The 14,991-nt window shown below is 43.3% G+C and overlaps 1 protein-coding gene across 1 annotated transcript in view; it reads right to left on the bottom strand.

Annotated features, from left to right (window-relative positions):
* Positions 1–13,912, bottom strand: part of LOC120528913 (zinc finger protein 665-like) — a 49,733-nt gene extending 35,821 nt beyond the window's left edge. The window contains exons 1-3 of the mRNA XM_039752989.1: positions 13,745–13,912; positions 4,639–5,195; positions 1,312–2,722 (exon numbers count right to left, since the gene is read on the bottom strand). Coding sequence (XP_039608923.1) covers positions 1,312–2,722; positions 4,639–5,050 — 1,823 coding nt within the window. The 5' untranslated portion in view covers positions 5,051–5,195; positions 13,745–13,912. The remainder of the gene's footprint in view (positions 1–1,311; positions 2,723–4,638; positions 5,196–13,744) is intronic.
* Between the last annotated feature and the right edge of the window lie 1,079 nt (positions 13,913–14,991).

Here is a 14,991-nt window from a genome sequence, read left to right as displayed (position 1 = left end):
CACATCTGCTAGGGGGACAAGAGTGGGAAGCCCAGTATCTCCCCCTGGATGCTAGATGGCAGCCTCCCTGGGTTTCAGTGGTGCCTCAGACTCCCCCAGGGCTTCATGGGGGTTGGAGTTCTGTGCAGCTCCGTGGGGTTCTCCAGGCACCACCAGGGGGTGCTGCTGGCCCCTTTTGGGCACTGGTTTCGTCACACCCAGAAGTGCAGGCGGATGTCGCCAATCAATCACCTGGCGCACTTCCAGGTACCCAATAAAAGGGAGCCAGCAACCACCACTCAGCGGCCAGAGTCGGGTGGAAGGAGGACAAAGCTTGAGGAGGAGTGGTGGTGGTGGTGGTGGTGGTGGTGGAAGAAGGAGGAGTGATTTTCTGGTGGTGCTTAAGTACTGTACTTGTGCTTGTGGGGATTACGGGGAAGACGTGCCCCACAGGTGAAGAAAATAAAAGTTTCTTTATTTTATACATGTGCCTCCCATGTCAATCTGTGTCGGGTCGGGCGCAATATAGCACCTTTCTTACAGTGAACACTTTTATAAAAATGTAAAAGGTCAGGTTAACCACCTGTAATTATAGGCAGCACAGTCCAGAGGGTCAACAAAGCCATAATTTCCAGGATTTGAACTTTAACAATTAATATTTATATTGTTGTCCATCAGGCCGATGCGTTTTCGGACTGTACGCCTTCATCTTTGACAGTGACACTGCTGACAAACACAAGTGTTCAGAGAAAGTGTTAAACAGGATAACTTTCTATAATGCATATAAAGTCAATATAGTCAAAACATACACTTCAAAAAGCTTTCCAAAATAGCAAGTGACAAACAGGAGAAGGTATAAAATTTCCTGTTAAACAGATTTAAAGACGCACAGTACAAAATTAAACAAATTAAGAATAAATGAGGGCTCATGAATGCCACCTTCTGGTCATTTCTGTTAGCTAAGTTTGTAATGCCTGCATATCAAATATTGCGGTGTGAGGTTTTACCGCACATTTTCTTGGCTGGCACAGTAGCTGTTGTAAACCCAGGTTCTCTCCCGTATGAATTCTAACATGTTGCAGAAAATTACCTTTTTGTAAGAATCTTTTCCTCACATTCAGAAAACCAATGAGGCTTCTCGCAGGGTGAAATTCTCCCATGGCATTTGTGCACCATCAGTCATGCTTTAGTCAAGTCATTTTTGTCATACTGCTATTATTCCTGTAAATTTACTGTAGCACCACAACTTGTTTAAAGTTCACACAGACTGATGGTAAGATGACAGATTTTAAATGAGACCTGCTCACCTAAGCACAGTTTCAGTTTCAGTTGTTTTTTTCCACAGCTGGCTCAGTTGCGATTCTTTTCTCTCTAGCGTGAATGTTTGAGTGGTACTTGAGGCTGCCTCTTTGTGAAAATCGTTTGCCACATTCAGCACAGCAATATGGCTTCTCTCCTGTATGGATGCGTGCATGTTGCCGAAGACCTCTGTTGTTGAAGAACTTCTTGCCACACTCAGAACAGCAATATGTTTTTTCTCCAGTATGAATCTGTACATGTGTCAAAAGACTGCCATTTTGTGAGAATCCTTTACCACATTCAGCACAGCAATAAGGTTTCTCTGCAGAATGAATTTTTGTGTGTCGCCGAAGACTGTTTTGATAAAAGAACTGTTTTCCACATTCAGAACAAGAATATGGCCTTTCTCCAGTATGACCTAACATGTGCCCTTGGAGACCGCTACGATTAGAAAATCGTTTCCCACATTCTGAACAACAATATGGCTTCTCTCCTGTATGATTGCGTGCATGTTTCAGAAGACTGACATTCTGAGAGAATCGTTTGCCACATTCAGAACAACAATATGGCTTCTCTCCAGTGTGAATTCGTGTGTGCTTCTGAAGATGGCTACTGTTAGAGAATTGTTTGCCACATTGTGAACAGCTATAGGGCCTTTCTCCAGTGTGGATTCTTGTGTGGGTCTGAAGACTGCTTATTTGTGAAAACCGTTTGCCACATTCAGAACAACCATGAGGTTTCTCTCCAGAGTGAATTCTGATGTGATTGTGTAGGCTGCTTCCTTGTACGAACCGTTTCCCACATTCACTGCAGCAAAATGGCTTCTCTCCACTGTGAATTCTTAAGTGGCTATAAAAATTACATAAAAGGGAGAATCCTTTACCACATTCTGAACAGGAATAAGGTTTTTCTCCAGTGTGAATTTTCGAATGATTGTGAAGACTGCTTTTATGGGAAAATCGTTTGCCACATTCAAGACAGCTGTGTGGCTTCTCTCCAGTGTGAATGCGTTTGTGCCGCTGAAGAGCACTCTTATTGAGGAATCGTTTGCCACACTCTGGACAGCAGTACGGTTTTTCTCCAGTGTGAATTCTTTTATGCCTGTACAGACTGTCTCTGTGTGGAAACAGTTTGCCACATTCTGGACAGGCATGTGGCTTCTGAATTGTATGAATTGACTTATCTTTATTACAAGATCTGTTTTTAAACTTTTCTCCACAGTGTTCCTTGGCATTTAAAGCCTCCTGGTTATCTTGTTGATCAGTGATGACTGTTTCCATCTTTATTAGTTTCACTGCAGTAAGAGAACCGCTCTGTAAAGAGGCTGTTGTAGATTTCTTTAATCCTCTTGTTGATTTCTTCATATCCTGTTTGTTTTGAAGGCTGCACTGAAGAGACTTTAGAGTAAATGAAGACACAGAGTAGCTGCCATTCCCCTGGAAATCTGCAATAATACAAAAAAAGTTGTTTTCTTTGTCATTATTAAAAAATCTATCTAATTACACTGAGCGGTGTTATTGCCTCACCCTGCGCTTCCATTTTTGCTCTGTCTATGGTGTGTGGGCTTTGCATGTTCTCCTGGTGTCTGTGCAGTTTCTCCATCGTCCTCTCACACAACCATATGTTTCTCTGGCTTGTCTGCGTGTGGATGTGTGTGCCAGTGTGTCCCGCAGTGGACTTCCATCCATTTTAGGGTTAAAGTCTGACTGTCTATAAAAATTGTCGGCGACCTCAAGTGAAGAGAATTGATGGATGAGATCTGTCAAGTGGACCTAATGAAGTGCGATCGTCATGTGGATTCAGCCCAACTCAAGTTCTAAAATAACTATTTGTTATTTCACTAATTCTCATTTAATTGTTTCTCCTCCTCATTTTCAACAGGATGCTGCATTGAATGTTTTTTTTTTTGACTCTAAAGCTTTGCCTTATTCTTCTGACATTCACCTCCACTCTAATGGAGTCACCGTAGTAAGACCAGGGTGAGCAAATGACCTACTGCTTTGGGGATGCTGTTGGTGTCTTGCTGTTCCTGCTTCATGTGCGGCCCAGAATTGAATTAATGGTGTCGAGAACATTTTGGCATATTTCACACGTTTTAAACTCCTAAGTTCATAATGAATCACTGAACTTTCCTCAAGTATTCTGTAGGTGAATATCAAATACCTCAGGATGTGAGTCTGTGGACACAATCACTACAAACAAATCACTCCATCTGAATGAGTGTTCGGTGGCAACGGGCAGCAGTCAACCCAGAGAAAAGACAAGTCGGTAAAAGACAAGTCGGTGAAAAGACAAGTCGGTGAAAAGACAACTCGGGAGAAAAGACAACTCGGGAGAAAAGACAAGTCGGTGAAAAGACAAGTCGGTGAAAAACAAGTCGGCGAAAAGACAAGTCGGTGAAAAATAACTCGGGAGAAAAGACAAGTTGGCGAAGAAACAACTCGCTGACATCCTTTACCAGTAAGGTAATAGTTAGGTTCAACGAGATGTTTTCATTATATTTAAATGACAACGTGAATTATATAATTATATTATATATTATATTAATTATATAATATATGTCAATTATATAATTGACGAAAAAACTTTACTCTGCAGATGGAACAAACTCAATCTTACATTACCTTCTGCAACCAAAATTGCTAATCCTTTATACAAATTGTATTGATTGTAATCGTATAATAACGATATTTAGAATACAAAAGGTGACCTGCGAGTACGGCTGAAGGAATATCTTTACTCTCAACGTATTGGGACTCTCATAAAGCAGGTGATTCTGTGGATTTTCCGGCGCCCTACGTTGTCATTTAAATATCATTAAAAAATCCCTTGGACGCCCTGCCCAGGGTTTGTTTCCTGCCTTGCGCCCTGTGTTGGCTGTGATTGGCTCCAGCAGACCCCTGTGACCCTCTAGTTAGGATATAGAAGGTTGGATAATGGATGGATGGATGGATGAAATCTCTTCGAATGTAACTATTACCTAACTGGTAAAGGATGTCGGCGAGTTGTCCTTTTGCTGAGTTGCCCCTGAACGCTGAATGACACTCGACACAGCATTAGAAAATGACAGAAACCTTTGGATCAAAATCACCTCAGTAGATTTAGCTGGATTCGATGGTTTTAATGGTGTTTTTGCACACACGTGTACCCTAATTGGAGCACTAGTGATGGAAAATACGGTATGTGAACTTCATTTGCGTTTGCATAAGCCTGTACAGTTTATTACTGTTAGTCAGTATGTACTCGAGCAGTTGCTCTCTCTGACAGTCTCTCTCATTTCCACCAACTAAAAATGCAGGAAAAAAAAATCTGTTCATGTTCTCAGTTTCACTTTCTTTTAAGATGAATCACATCACTTACTTTTTCCATCACCCCTAGATGATAACTGCTGGTCTTCTTCTCCTTCGTGGATTTTTTTGTCCAAGTCTGATAACTCAGATTTCAGTTCCACAGAATTCTGACAGGTAGCCAGTTGTCCCATGTTAGTAGTCCGGCTCTGTAAACTGGAGTGAGAGCCTTCACAAATCTCTTGTTTGAACATTTTCCCAGTTTCGGGGTTTTGCAGTTCAAGAGCCACGGAGAATCTGTTCAAATTCTCATCTTTCACATCGACACTCTCCTCCTTGCCCCCCTCCTCTTTAAACACTGAAATCGTTCCTTCACTGCCCTCTGCCTTTACGTGCAAACCTTTGGGTGCGCCCCACTCACACTCCTCTTGTTTAACACAGGCCAGTCTTTCTTCCATGACACCACTCTCTTTGGTGGAGACCATGCTCCCTGCAAGACACTTTTTTTTCTCTCTCCCCCAAAGTGTCTGTTCTCTTCTTCTAAGATTTCTCCTCTCACATGGACAGCCTGGAGGCCACTAGAGAGCTCATTGCATGACCATGCAACCTGGGAAGGAGACTACTTGTTATCTGTCAATAATAATAAAAAAAAAAAAGTAATAGAATTACTTCATAGAGTCACCAGAAATAAGGTGAGCACATCTTAAGCAGATAGAGGTGGTCAGGTTTAGTTTCCCATTTTAAACAACCACAGAAAACTACCAGCTAAGCCTTTATGAGAGATCTGAAATGCTGTGCACCCTCCATGTTAGTGTAAGAAGCTCTCTTAGCAGATTTGCAGTTGATTGGCGTGTAGAAAAAGTCAAAGTGGCTGAGACAAAGCAAAAAAAAAAAAAAAATCCAGGCTTTTTTCGTTTTGAATCATTTCATATTGACAGCACAGATCTACTCAAGTTTAGTCCAAATGTAATCCACCGTCTGGATTGGACCTAAGCTAAGACCACCATTTTAAAAAGACTCAGCTTTTGATGTATTGATATGCCCCACCTGCATTACAGCGAGACCAATAGAAAGAGACCCACGTTGAGCACAAACGCATATTGAGTCACATTTGATTGTCAGTAACAAATATTAAGAAGCCAACTGACAGCTTCAATAGGCCTGCTTGAATGGCTGGTGACCCCCGTCTGTTAGGAGAGACAGCTCTTCTACCTGTTCGCTGCTCCATACTCAACACGGCTCCTCTTCTCACTCCTCTTTTTTTTTCCTCCCCTGCCTGTTTATCTTTCTGCCTTGGGGATCTGCCACAAAATGTCCTGAACACCTCCGAGGCCACACACACAAAGTGTGTCACTTCTACCCCAACCTCAAATTGACTGCACTAGATGAGAGGTGGCCCCGTTTCTGGATTGAATGCCCACTGCCTGCACCTGACGGCTTATTCACGTAAAATCCACCTGACATTCCCACAAGTCTATCCTTCACACGCTTTAGTACTAGGGTGTTGTACCGTGTTAGCCATTATGAATGTAGAGAAAAGCCGTAAATTACACCTTTTATTGGCTAACTAAAAAGATTACGATATGCAAGCTTTCGAGGCAACTCAGGCCCCTTCATCAGGCAAAATCTAACGGCTGAAGAAGGGGCCTGAGTTGCCTCAAAAGCTTGCATATTGTAATCTTTTTAGTTAGCCAATAAAAGGTGTCATTTTGCTTGGCTCTTCACACTCTTTTATTTTCCTCAGAAGGTCCATTTTTAATTCTGTGCTGGTCACTAGCATTCTGAGGTTTTTGTATTTTTCTTTTCCTTTTGCTCCTCCAGTTCTCCCTCTGCAGCCCAAACCCCACCTGTGTCCAGCAGCTCTAAACTGACCCACGAGAGCCTAGTGTGTCCTGCGCTGGACTGTCACCCACGGCAGCGCTGCTTCCTGCCTGTGTGCACCGCGACCGGGAACTGAATTCATTGGCTATCACAATGGAGGAATGGCTGGCAGTTGATTGTTCTGTACCTACAGGATGGTGGCTGACCATGCTGTGTGAAAACTCACCATGTTAACTGCCCTTCTCGGGGCCATTTCCACCCCTTTTTAGGCTTAACTGTAACCTGTGCTAAAGTTTTTTGCATGTTTGTGTGAACTTTGTGACTAAAAAAGGGGGGCTATAAAACTAAATTGATGATGATGACGATACTAGAGCAGTGGATCCCAAATCTGACTGTTGCGGACCAACTGTGGCTGCAGTTTCCAAAAAAAAAAAAGTTTCACCTAATTCTGTTTTTTCTATAATGTCACTAAAATTTCAATCAAATCATCTAAAACAGTTTTTTGCGATTTTTTTTTCCCCCCTCCCATAGACGACACCAACAAGTCTGTTATTGCTGAGCAGGACACTTCCCCGTCTTCACTCGCTTCTCTCCAACCCCATTGGTCAGTAGTGATGCTCGTCTGCCGGTGTTCATTTGCATAAACCGGCAGCCGCATTTCTCCGCGCGATCGACTGCTTGTCGGCACTGAGCCGAAAAAAGGACGCACCGTGTTAAAGTAGGTCACTTGGCACACCGTTATTAATGAAAATTATATGTGTGTGCTGTTTTATATGGATATTTAAATAGATTTATTATTTATATTTTTATATATTTTATAATGTCATGTTGAAACATTTTGGGATATGTCAGAAACCAATTGTGGGAGGAGGTGCACTGCTTGTAGTTTGGGATCGGTTGGGATCAGGGGTGACGAAGAGAATAAATATAATTAAAAATAAGGCAGTTGGATGTTAAAAAGCCAAAGATATTCATTTATAACAGTCATATAAAATAAGTAAGAAAATAAATAAATAAATAAATAAATAAATAAAAACAGTTCTAGTGCAAAAAATATATACAGAGCACACACACAAAAAAAAAAAATAATGGAAAAATAATCTATGAAATAAACAGTGCAATAGTCCATCCATCCATCTATCTTCCAAACTGGTATATCCTAAAACAGGGTCACGGGGGTCTGCTGGAGCCAATCCCAACCAACACAGGGCGCAAGGCAGGAACAAATCCCCGGGCAGAGTGCCAGCCCACCACAGCTTTCCATATAGGTGGGAAGCAGAAATGTCGTGTACTCACAAACGTTAGGTATGTTTCATGTCCTATTGCAACACCCAAGGGGGGAAACGGGTGTACACCCTAAACTGTATATATATATATATATATATATATATATATATATATATATATATATATGTATATATATATATATATATATATATATATATATATCTATATATATATATATATATATATATGTGTGTGTGTATATATATATATATATATATATACATACACATATCCATATCTATATATCTATATATATATCTATATATATACACATATATACATACACATACACATATATACATATATATATATATATATATATATATACATATATATACATATATATACATATATATATATATATATATATATACATATATATATATATATATATACATATATATATATATATATATATATCATATATATATATATATATATACATATATATATATATACATATATATATATATATACATATATATACATTGGTCAGGGGATGCCAGGGGCTATGACCCGGCGGGACGCCAGGAGGGACGGGAAGAGGGTCAGAGCCCGGCCTGGATCACGTGGGGTGCGCCCTTCGGGTTGTTTGGGCAGCCACGGGTCAAGGGCTTGGAAGCTCTTCCCCGTAGGGGCCTCGTGGCCACCGCCAGGAGGCGCCCCAATGCCTTGGGGATGAGTTTCCCCCAGCACTCCTGCCACACCAGGAAGTGCTGGGGAAGACTAGGGACGGTGCCGGGGAGCAGCGGGAGGACAGCCGACACTTCCGCCAGCGCTGGGGCGTGGCCAGAAGATTGCGGGAACACCTGGGGCTCATCCGGGTCCTCCATAAAGGGCCGTCTCTGGCCATTCAGAGCTGGAGTCGGGTGGAAGGAGGGCGAAGCAGTGAGAGTGGAGGCGGCCGAAGAAAGGCATTGTGGCCAGGACATTAGGTGTTTGGGGTTTGTGCACGTGACTGGGTCTTTGTGACTATTGTTTGGGGTCTTGGTGACCCAATATTGTAAATAATTTTGTAAAATAAGCGTGTGGTGGTGTCAAAACAACATGTCCGCCTCGTCTGTGCCGGGTACCGTTCACATCTGGCGTAGTCGGCAGGATGCTCCGCCTGTTACAAAGCGGAGACCTGTACAAAAAATATTGTTGTGGACGGCCCGGTGCAGCAGGGGACCCACCCACGCATGCTGGTGCTGCACACAGCCCCGCTGGGTACAGGAACCCCACGGACCGCCAGGGTCCGTGCAGGAGGGCCGTATTCCTGAAGCGGGCGGGCGGCGTATTGAAGAGTGCAGCGGTCTCCAACGAAGCGCCGCTGCTGGAGGGCTCGGGACGGCATGGCGTCCGAGAGGCTGCCACCGAGGACGCTTCTCGGTATGACGGGACCTGGGAGGTGAGTTCCTGCCTATCGCAGCCGGCCCTTGGGGCCGGGCAGTGTTTGTTTTCCAGGGGACCTCCAGGATCCGCCAGTGGCGGGCGATGCTGGTTTGGCGGGCCTCGCAGTACAGCGCAGCCGCGAGGGCTGCGCGAGGAGACGCTGCAGCTCGAGAGGCGCTGACGTGCGGGTTGCCGCAAGCACGCCGCCGCCCAGAAAGGGACCAAAGTTTATCCAAAGGACCAAAGTCCTCCTGAAGGCACGCGATTACGGTAGCTTGGCGTTCCCCCGCAGTAAGAGCGTATCAGGGAAATTCCCTCACGGCAGGGGAGACCCGGCTTGGAGGAGAAGGCCCGCGGAAGTGCAACGCCGAGCCACAGTCAGTAGGCCCGAGCGGAATTCCCGTCTGTGGTGCGGCGAGTGAGGCGTCCTTCACAACTGGAGTGTGGAGGTATGTGCCTGGCTAGGTGCTTACTGAGAGGGTTGGCGCCGGGCGTGAGAAGTCACATAACGGACGGGCGCGAGTGGATCTCCAGCCGATACGAGACGGTGAGTAACAGCGACTGTAAACATATGGAGGGGTCTGAAAAGGGCTGTGAAAACAAAGATCGTCCCGAGGGCAGCCCGAAAGCAGGTGCCTGCATGATTGGGTGGGAGTTTCCCTGAGGAGCAGGACCGGCTGTAGTGCCCGGGCCTGCGCCCGCCCGGAGTGGCTGGCGGTTTTAGGCTAGGGACGCAGGGACAGGGTTTACGGGGCCCAGGAGGAGGAGGAAAGGGCGGGGCCATTCCGGTGAAGCGCTTTCCGGGGCTCTGCCTGAGGGCAGGGAATCCCTGAGGCCGGCGGAGAAGCTGGGGAATTTTCCCAGGACCGAACCAAGGGGGGAAGGCGGGGGTGCCGGAGGGGGAACGCCCCGGCGGGTGGCTGGCTTGGCAGGTCCTCCTGGTTCCTTTGAGGAGGGGGAGAGGAATTGGGAACAGTGAGTGGGCGCCGAGAAGGATTGTGGCCAGGTGAGGTGGGGCAACGGGGGTGCAAGGGGGCGGAGGTCCGAGGGGGTGCCACCGGGCCCGGTCCGTTTAAAAAAACTTAAAATAAATTTTTATTTTCTTTTTTAACCACCCCTCTCAATCCCTTATTTCTTTCCCTTTAAACTTCTTCCTCTCATTAATCCATATGACCGCCGGCCGGGTCCTCCATAAAGGGGCCGCCTCCGCCATTCAGAGCTGGAGTCGGGTGGAAGGAGGACGGCAGTGGAGAGTGGAGGCGTCCAAGAAAGGCATTGTGGCCAGGACTTTGAGTGTTTGGGGTTTGTGCACGGACTGGGTCTTTGTGACCATTGTTTGGGGTCTTGGTGACCCAATATTGTAAATAATTTGTAAATAAACGTGGTGGTGTCATAACAACATGTCCACTGTCTGTGCCCGGTACCGCAATATATATATATATATATATATATATATATATATATATATATATATACATATATACACATCTATACACATATATATATATATATATATATATATATACATATATATATATATATATATATATATATATATATATATACATATACATATATATATACATATATATATATACACATATATATATATATATATATATACATATACATATATATATATATATATATATATATACATATATATATATACACACACACACACATATATATACACACACACACACATATATATATATACACACATACACTAGGGACAATTTGGAATCGCCAATACACTTAACCTGCATGTCATTTGGACTGTAGGAGGAAACCCACGCAGACACGGGGAGAACCTGCAAACTCCACGCAGGGAGGACCCGGGAAGTGAACCCAGGTCTCCTAATTGCAAGGCAGCAGCGCTACCCACTGCGCCACCACCAATAGTCAGTCACTTATTATCCAACCCACTATATCCTAACACAGGGTCGCGGGAGTCCGCTGGAGCCAATCACAGCCGGCACAGGGCAGGAACAAATCCTGGGCATGGCGCCAGCACACTGCAGGGCACACACACACTAGGGACAATTTAGGATTAGGAAACCCACGTAGACACGGGGAGAAAATGCAAACTCCATGCAGGGAGCGGCCGGGAAGCAAACTCGGCCACTGTGCCGCCACAGTGCAACAGTGTTGTGTACAAAGATCACAAGTGGGAAAAGAAAAACAAACTGAAAAGGCTCTACCCTAAAGAAAATAAATAAAAAGCTGCCTTAAAAAATTACAGAATTACGGCTCTGGTTCATCCTTGAACCACCACGAAAGCTCGACTATATTCTTAAAAAAAAAAAAAAAAAAAAAATCCCAGGAGCCTTCACCGGTTCCTGCACTGTAAAAAATAAATCTTGCATGTGTGAAAAACAATAATAAAAAATAGCTAACTATATGCAAAATAATCATTACCTTAATTAATAAAAATGGGTTTTACCCTTTTTCTTGATTATTTAATTCTAATTCAATAAAAAAATTAAGAATAATGTTAACTTATTATTTTTCTTAAAATGTAAACATTTTTTTATAACTTATTCTAAGTAAAAAAACTATACTGTGAAGTGAACACATTTAAGTTAAGTTAAATTTAATGACAGGGCACATTTCGATGTGAGAGGAAGTGCCGTGTCATTACATTGATTTCCTGGTCTTTACAACAACGCATTCAGCTGTAACGCTTATCCATAATAAGAGCTATTTTACTACGAATGTGTAAGTATAAAGCATATTAATTCCATAATGAATAACTAATACTTCATTTCATATAATAACAGACGTAAGCATTTGTTGTTTTCACGAAACCTTTCCCTTCGTGTGGGAAACATGGCGGGCAAGGTAGCGTCTTTCTAACAACTTACCTCGTTGGTTTGCTTTAAAAAGCAAGTACATTTCTCGGATAGTTACGTATGTTCATATGTTTTCTTTTATCGTTTAAAACTTTTATTTTACACAGAAAAAGAAAATGACAATAAGTTTGAGAACGCTATGGCTTTTGTCCTAAACTACGACCTGTAAACAACATGTAAAGACGTTTGCCTAACCGTCATGTTATTATTTGACCTCGTATTTAATTAGTGTTCTACACAGGTAATGTATTTTCTGGTTAATTTTTAACACTGATTTATTCAGGATTTTCGCTATCGCATACTGAAAAGTAGTGAAAAGGCGGCCATTCATTTAAGAGGACATGTTGGCGTAAATGCAGGACGTGTTTGAAGAGCGGTCGGTGCCTGCTGCAGGATTTCACTCTTTCACTCTCTGTTTCCTTCCCGTTTATCACTCACTCCTGGGACATTATTTGATTGAGATATTAAAGAAAGTTTAAAAAAAGAAGACAATTTTCATTGACATTTGAATGTCAGTAATTCAGTAAAAATTATCCTCAGATATTTGATTTAATTTTGCTTTGAAAATATAACTCCGTTGTTGTGACTATCTCTGTATGTTCAAATAAATAAAAATATATGGATTTTTAGCATGTATTTGTTAAGTCATTACTGTCCAGCATTGCATACTCACTTTTTTTTGAGTACTGTAATTCAAATGAAAATCGGAGTAAAATGAAACCATTTTTGCAACTACTTATATTTAATCAAACTCATTTACTTTAGGTAAATTTGAGTTAATAAATTTAGTTTACTCAATAGTGCAGAATATTAAATCTACTCAAAAATATTGCTTGTAATTTATTGCCTTATTTTTATTTTTTTTAAGTAATTTTAACGCGTTATTTTTTACAGTGTGGATGCTCGGCACATTTTCCTGCAGCGCACTCTCCCTGTTTTTAGTTTAGAGGTTTCTGGGTGGTGTGACCGAAATGCGTGCAGCTCCCCTTAATGAAAGTCTGTAGTGTGCGCTCTAATCACGTCGGAATTATTTGATTGGTAATTTTAGACCGTGGAGCAGAGGGAGAAATCAGAGAAAAAAATGTGTCCTTGTCCCAAACCTTATGGAATGTACTGTATAAGTCATGATAAAAAAAAAAAAAAAAATGTGGGCTAGTACTTCACTGAAGTTGTCTTGTCGTTTACTGACGTTTAGCGAGGAGTGTTGAATATAAAAGCTGTTTTTGCTCATGTCCAGTTCTTTCAGAAGCGATTCGAGCAGGGTCCCTTTCAAGTAATCTGTTGGCTTCTGTTATATTGTGCATTAGATTGAGAAGTGCGAGTCATCAAATAATTATATTAAAGAATCTGAACACATATTAGTGTTCATTTCAGGGCCACATTACCTCAGCAAAGGCCCAGCCGTGGAAAAGAGTGACCCCGATGTCTTCATACCACAAAATCAGAGTGCGGACTTCACGGCGGCGGCAACTGAGGGATCAGAACAGTTAACAGCTGCGCGCGAGTTAACAGCTGCGCGCGCCGGGCATAACCGAGTTAAATCAGCAGGACAGATGGCGACAATAGCGTACGAGCAAGATGAGGCCAATAACAATGATGGCTTAATGCCTTCGTGAATCACAGGGACCCTGACCACGAGACATCGACATCTGCTGAACACCTCAACCACGATTCGAAACATTCAAACGGCAACTGAAATTGAGCAACGACTGCAATTATTAATAAACTCGAGGAGGAGCGATCCCGTGAACGTGCGAGGCCATGCACTTCCTAAAATTGACAGCATGTTCCACTGTCTTAATTCCCACCCGTACTCGACGCTCGCGTCCGACTTTATCTCACCTGCCCCTCTTTTGATACTTGCTCTTGTGACCTGAAAGAAATCTCAACGTGAGGGCCGATAAAGAGAGTGAGACGCACGCTCTGAGAGAGAGAGAGAGAGAGAAACAATCATACGTCATTAATATGCGACGGGGTAGGCGTGGTCCCGCCCACGACAACGTAGACGTTACAGCACGAATCGGCTCCTACTACAAAAGCAGGCAAATGCGGGTTAGCGAGAAGGAGAAAAAAATAAATAAATACTGAAGAGAAAAAACGGTCAGGAGGAGGCTGAGTGTCGGCGAGGACAGAACTTGGGGGCGGCGAATCTGGAAAGATGCATGTAAGAAGAAAGAGGGAGAATAACGATGAGAGTCGCGGCGATCTGCTGCAATCTCTCAATTTTAGTGGTGGGCTCACTCCGTTTAACTCTCCCGTTTACGTACACGTTGCCCCAGGTCTCCAAACTGCCGTGTAAGCCGCTCGCCCGACCCGTCCCGCGATTGTCATTCAGCCCGTGAGTAATATGCGTGGGAATTCACAAAAATCCGAGACTTCAGGCTAGCAGTTTAACAAGGACTTTCACGCAAGTAGCGTTTACAATACAGACAGAGTACGTAGCTCAACCAGGTTTTATTGACTACCACCCCGGCGAGAGTGTCAGTCCATCACAGGACAAACTTACGCGCACCGTTTAAAAGGCAATATAGTAGAGATGGGAAAATGATACGGAAGTGTCGATGCTTGTGTCAGTCGGCCAATCAGAAGCGTAGTGAGTCGAATCACTGTGTCAAAACACCGCTGTCACGTGACCCGTGACGTTTGAAGCTTTGAACGGCATCAGTGCTTCACAGCGCGCTTCACTGGTTTGACCGCTTTGGCGCTAAATGAACAGGTAGCCTATATAAAATACATCATTCTCATTCAACAATGTTGTGTTGTGAGGAGAGAGAGAGAGAGATGTTTGGAGAGCTTTGATGACAGATGGCGACTGACAGAGTAAAACGGGGTTGAAAAAGTTCAATGGCATAAATGGGCATGGACCTTAGCGGAATACGTAAAATGAATTTTCTGACCTTTTACTGGCGACGTGAGGCTGAAACAGCGAGCGCCGCTTCTCTTGCCCTCTTGAGATCTTGCCTTGACCTCAGTTAACCACCAGATGTCGGTGTTCATACTGGAGCTGAGGCTTCAAAACTTCGAATCTTTTTCGGCACAAATAGTAAGAAGCCTCAAAACTTCACGAGGCTTCATTTCCCCATCACTAC

Source organism: Polypterus senegalus, chromosome 4 (genome assembly GCF_016835505.1).
Source record: "Polypterus senegalus isolate Bchr_013 chromosome 4, ASM1683550v1, whole genome shotgun sequence".
NCBI lineage: Eukaryota > Metazoa > Chordata > Cladistia > Polypteriformes > Polypteridae > Polypterus > Polypterus senegalus.
Note: the sequence above shows the minus strand (reverse complement) of the source record. Positions and strands in the feature narration are given on the sequence as shown.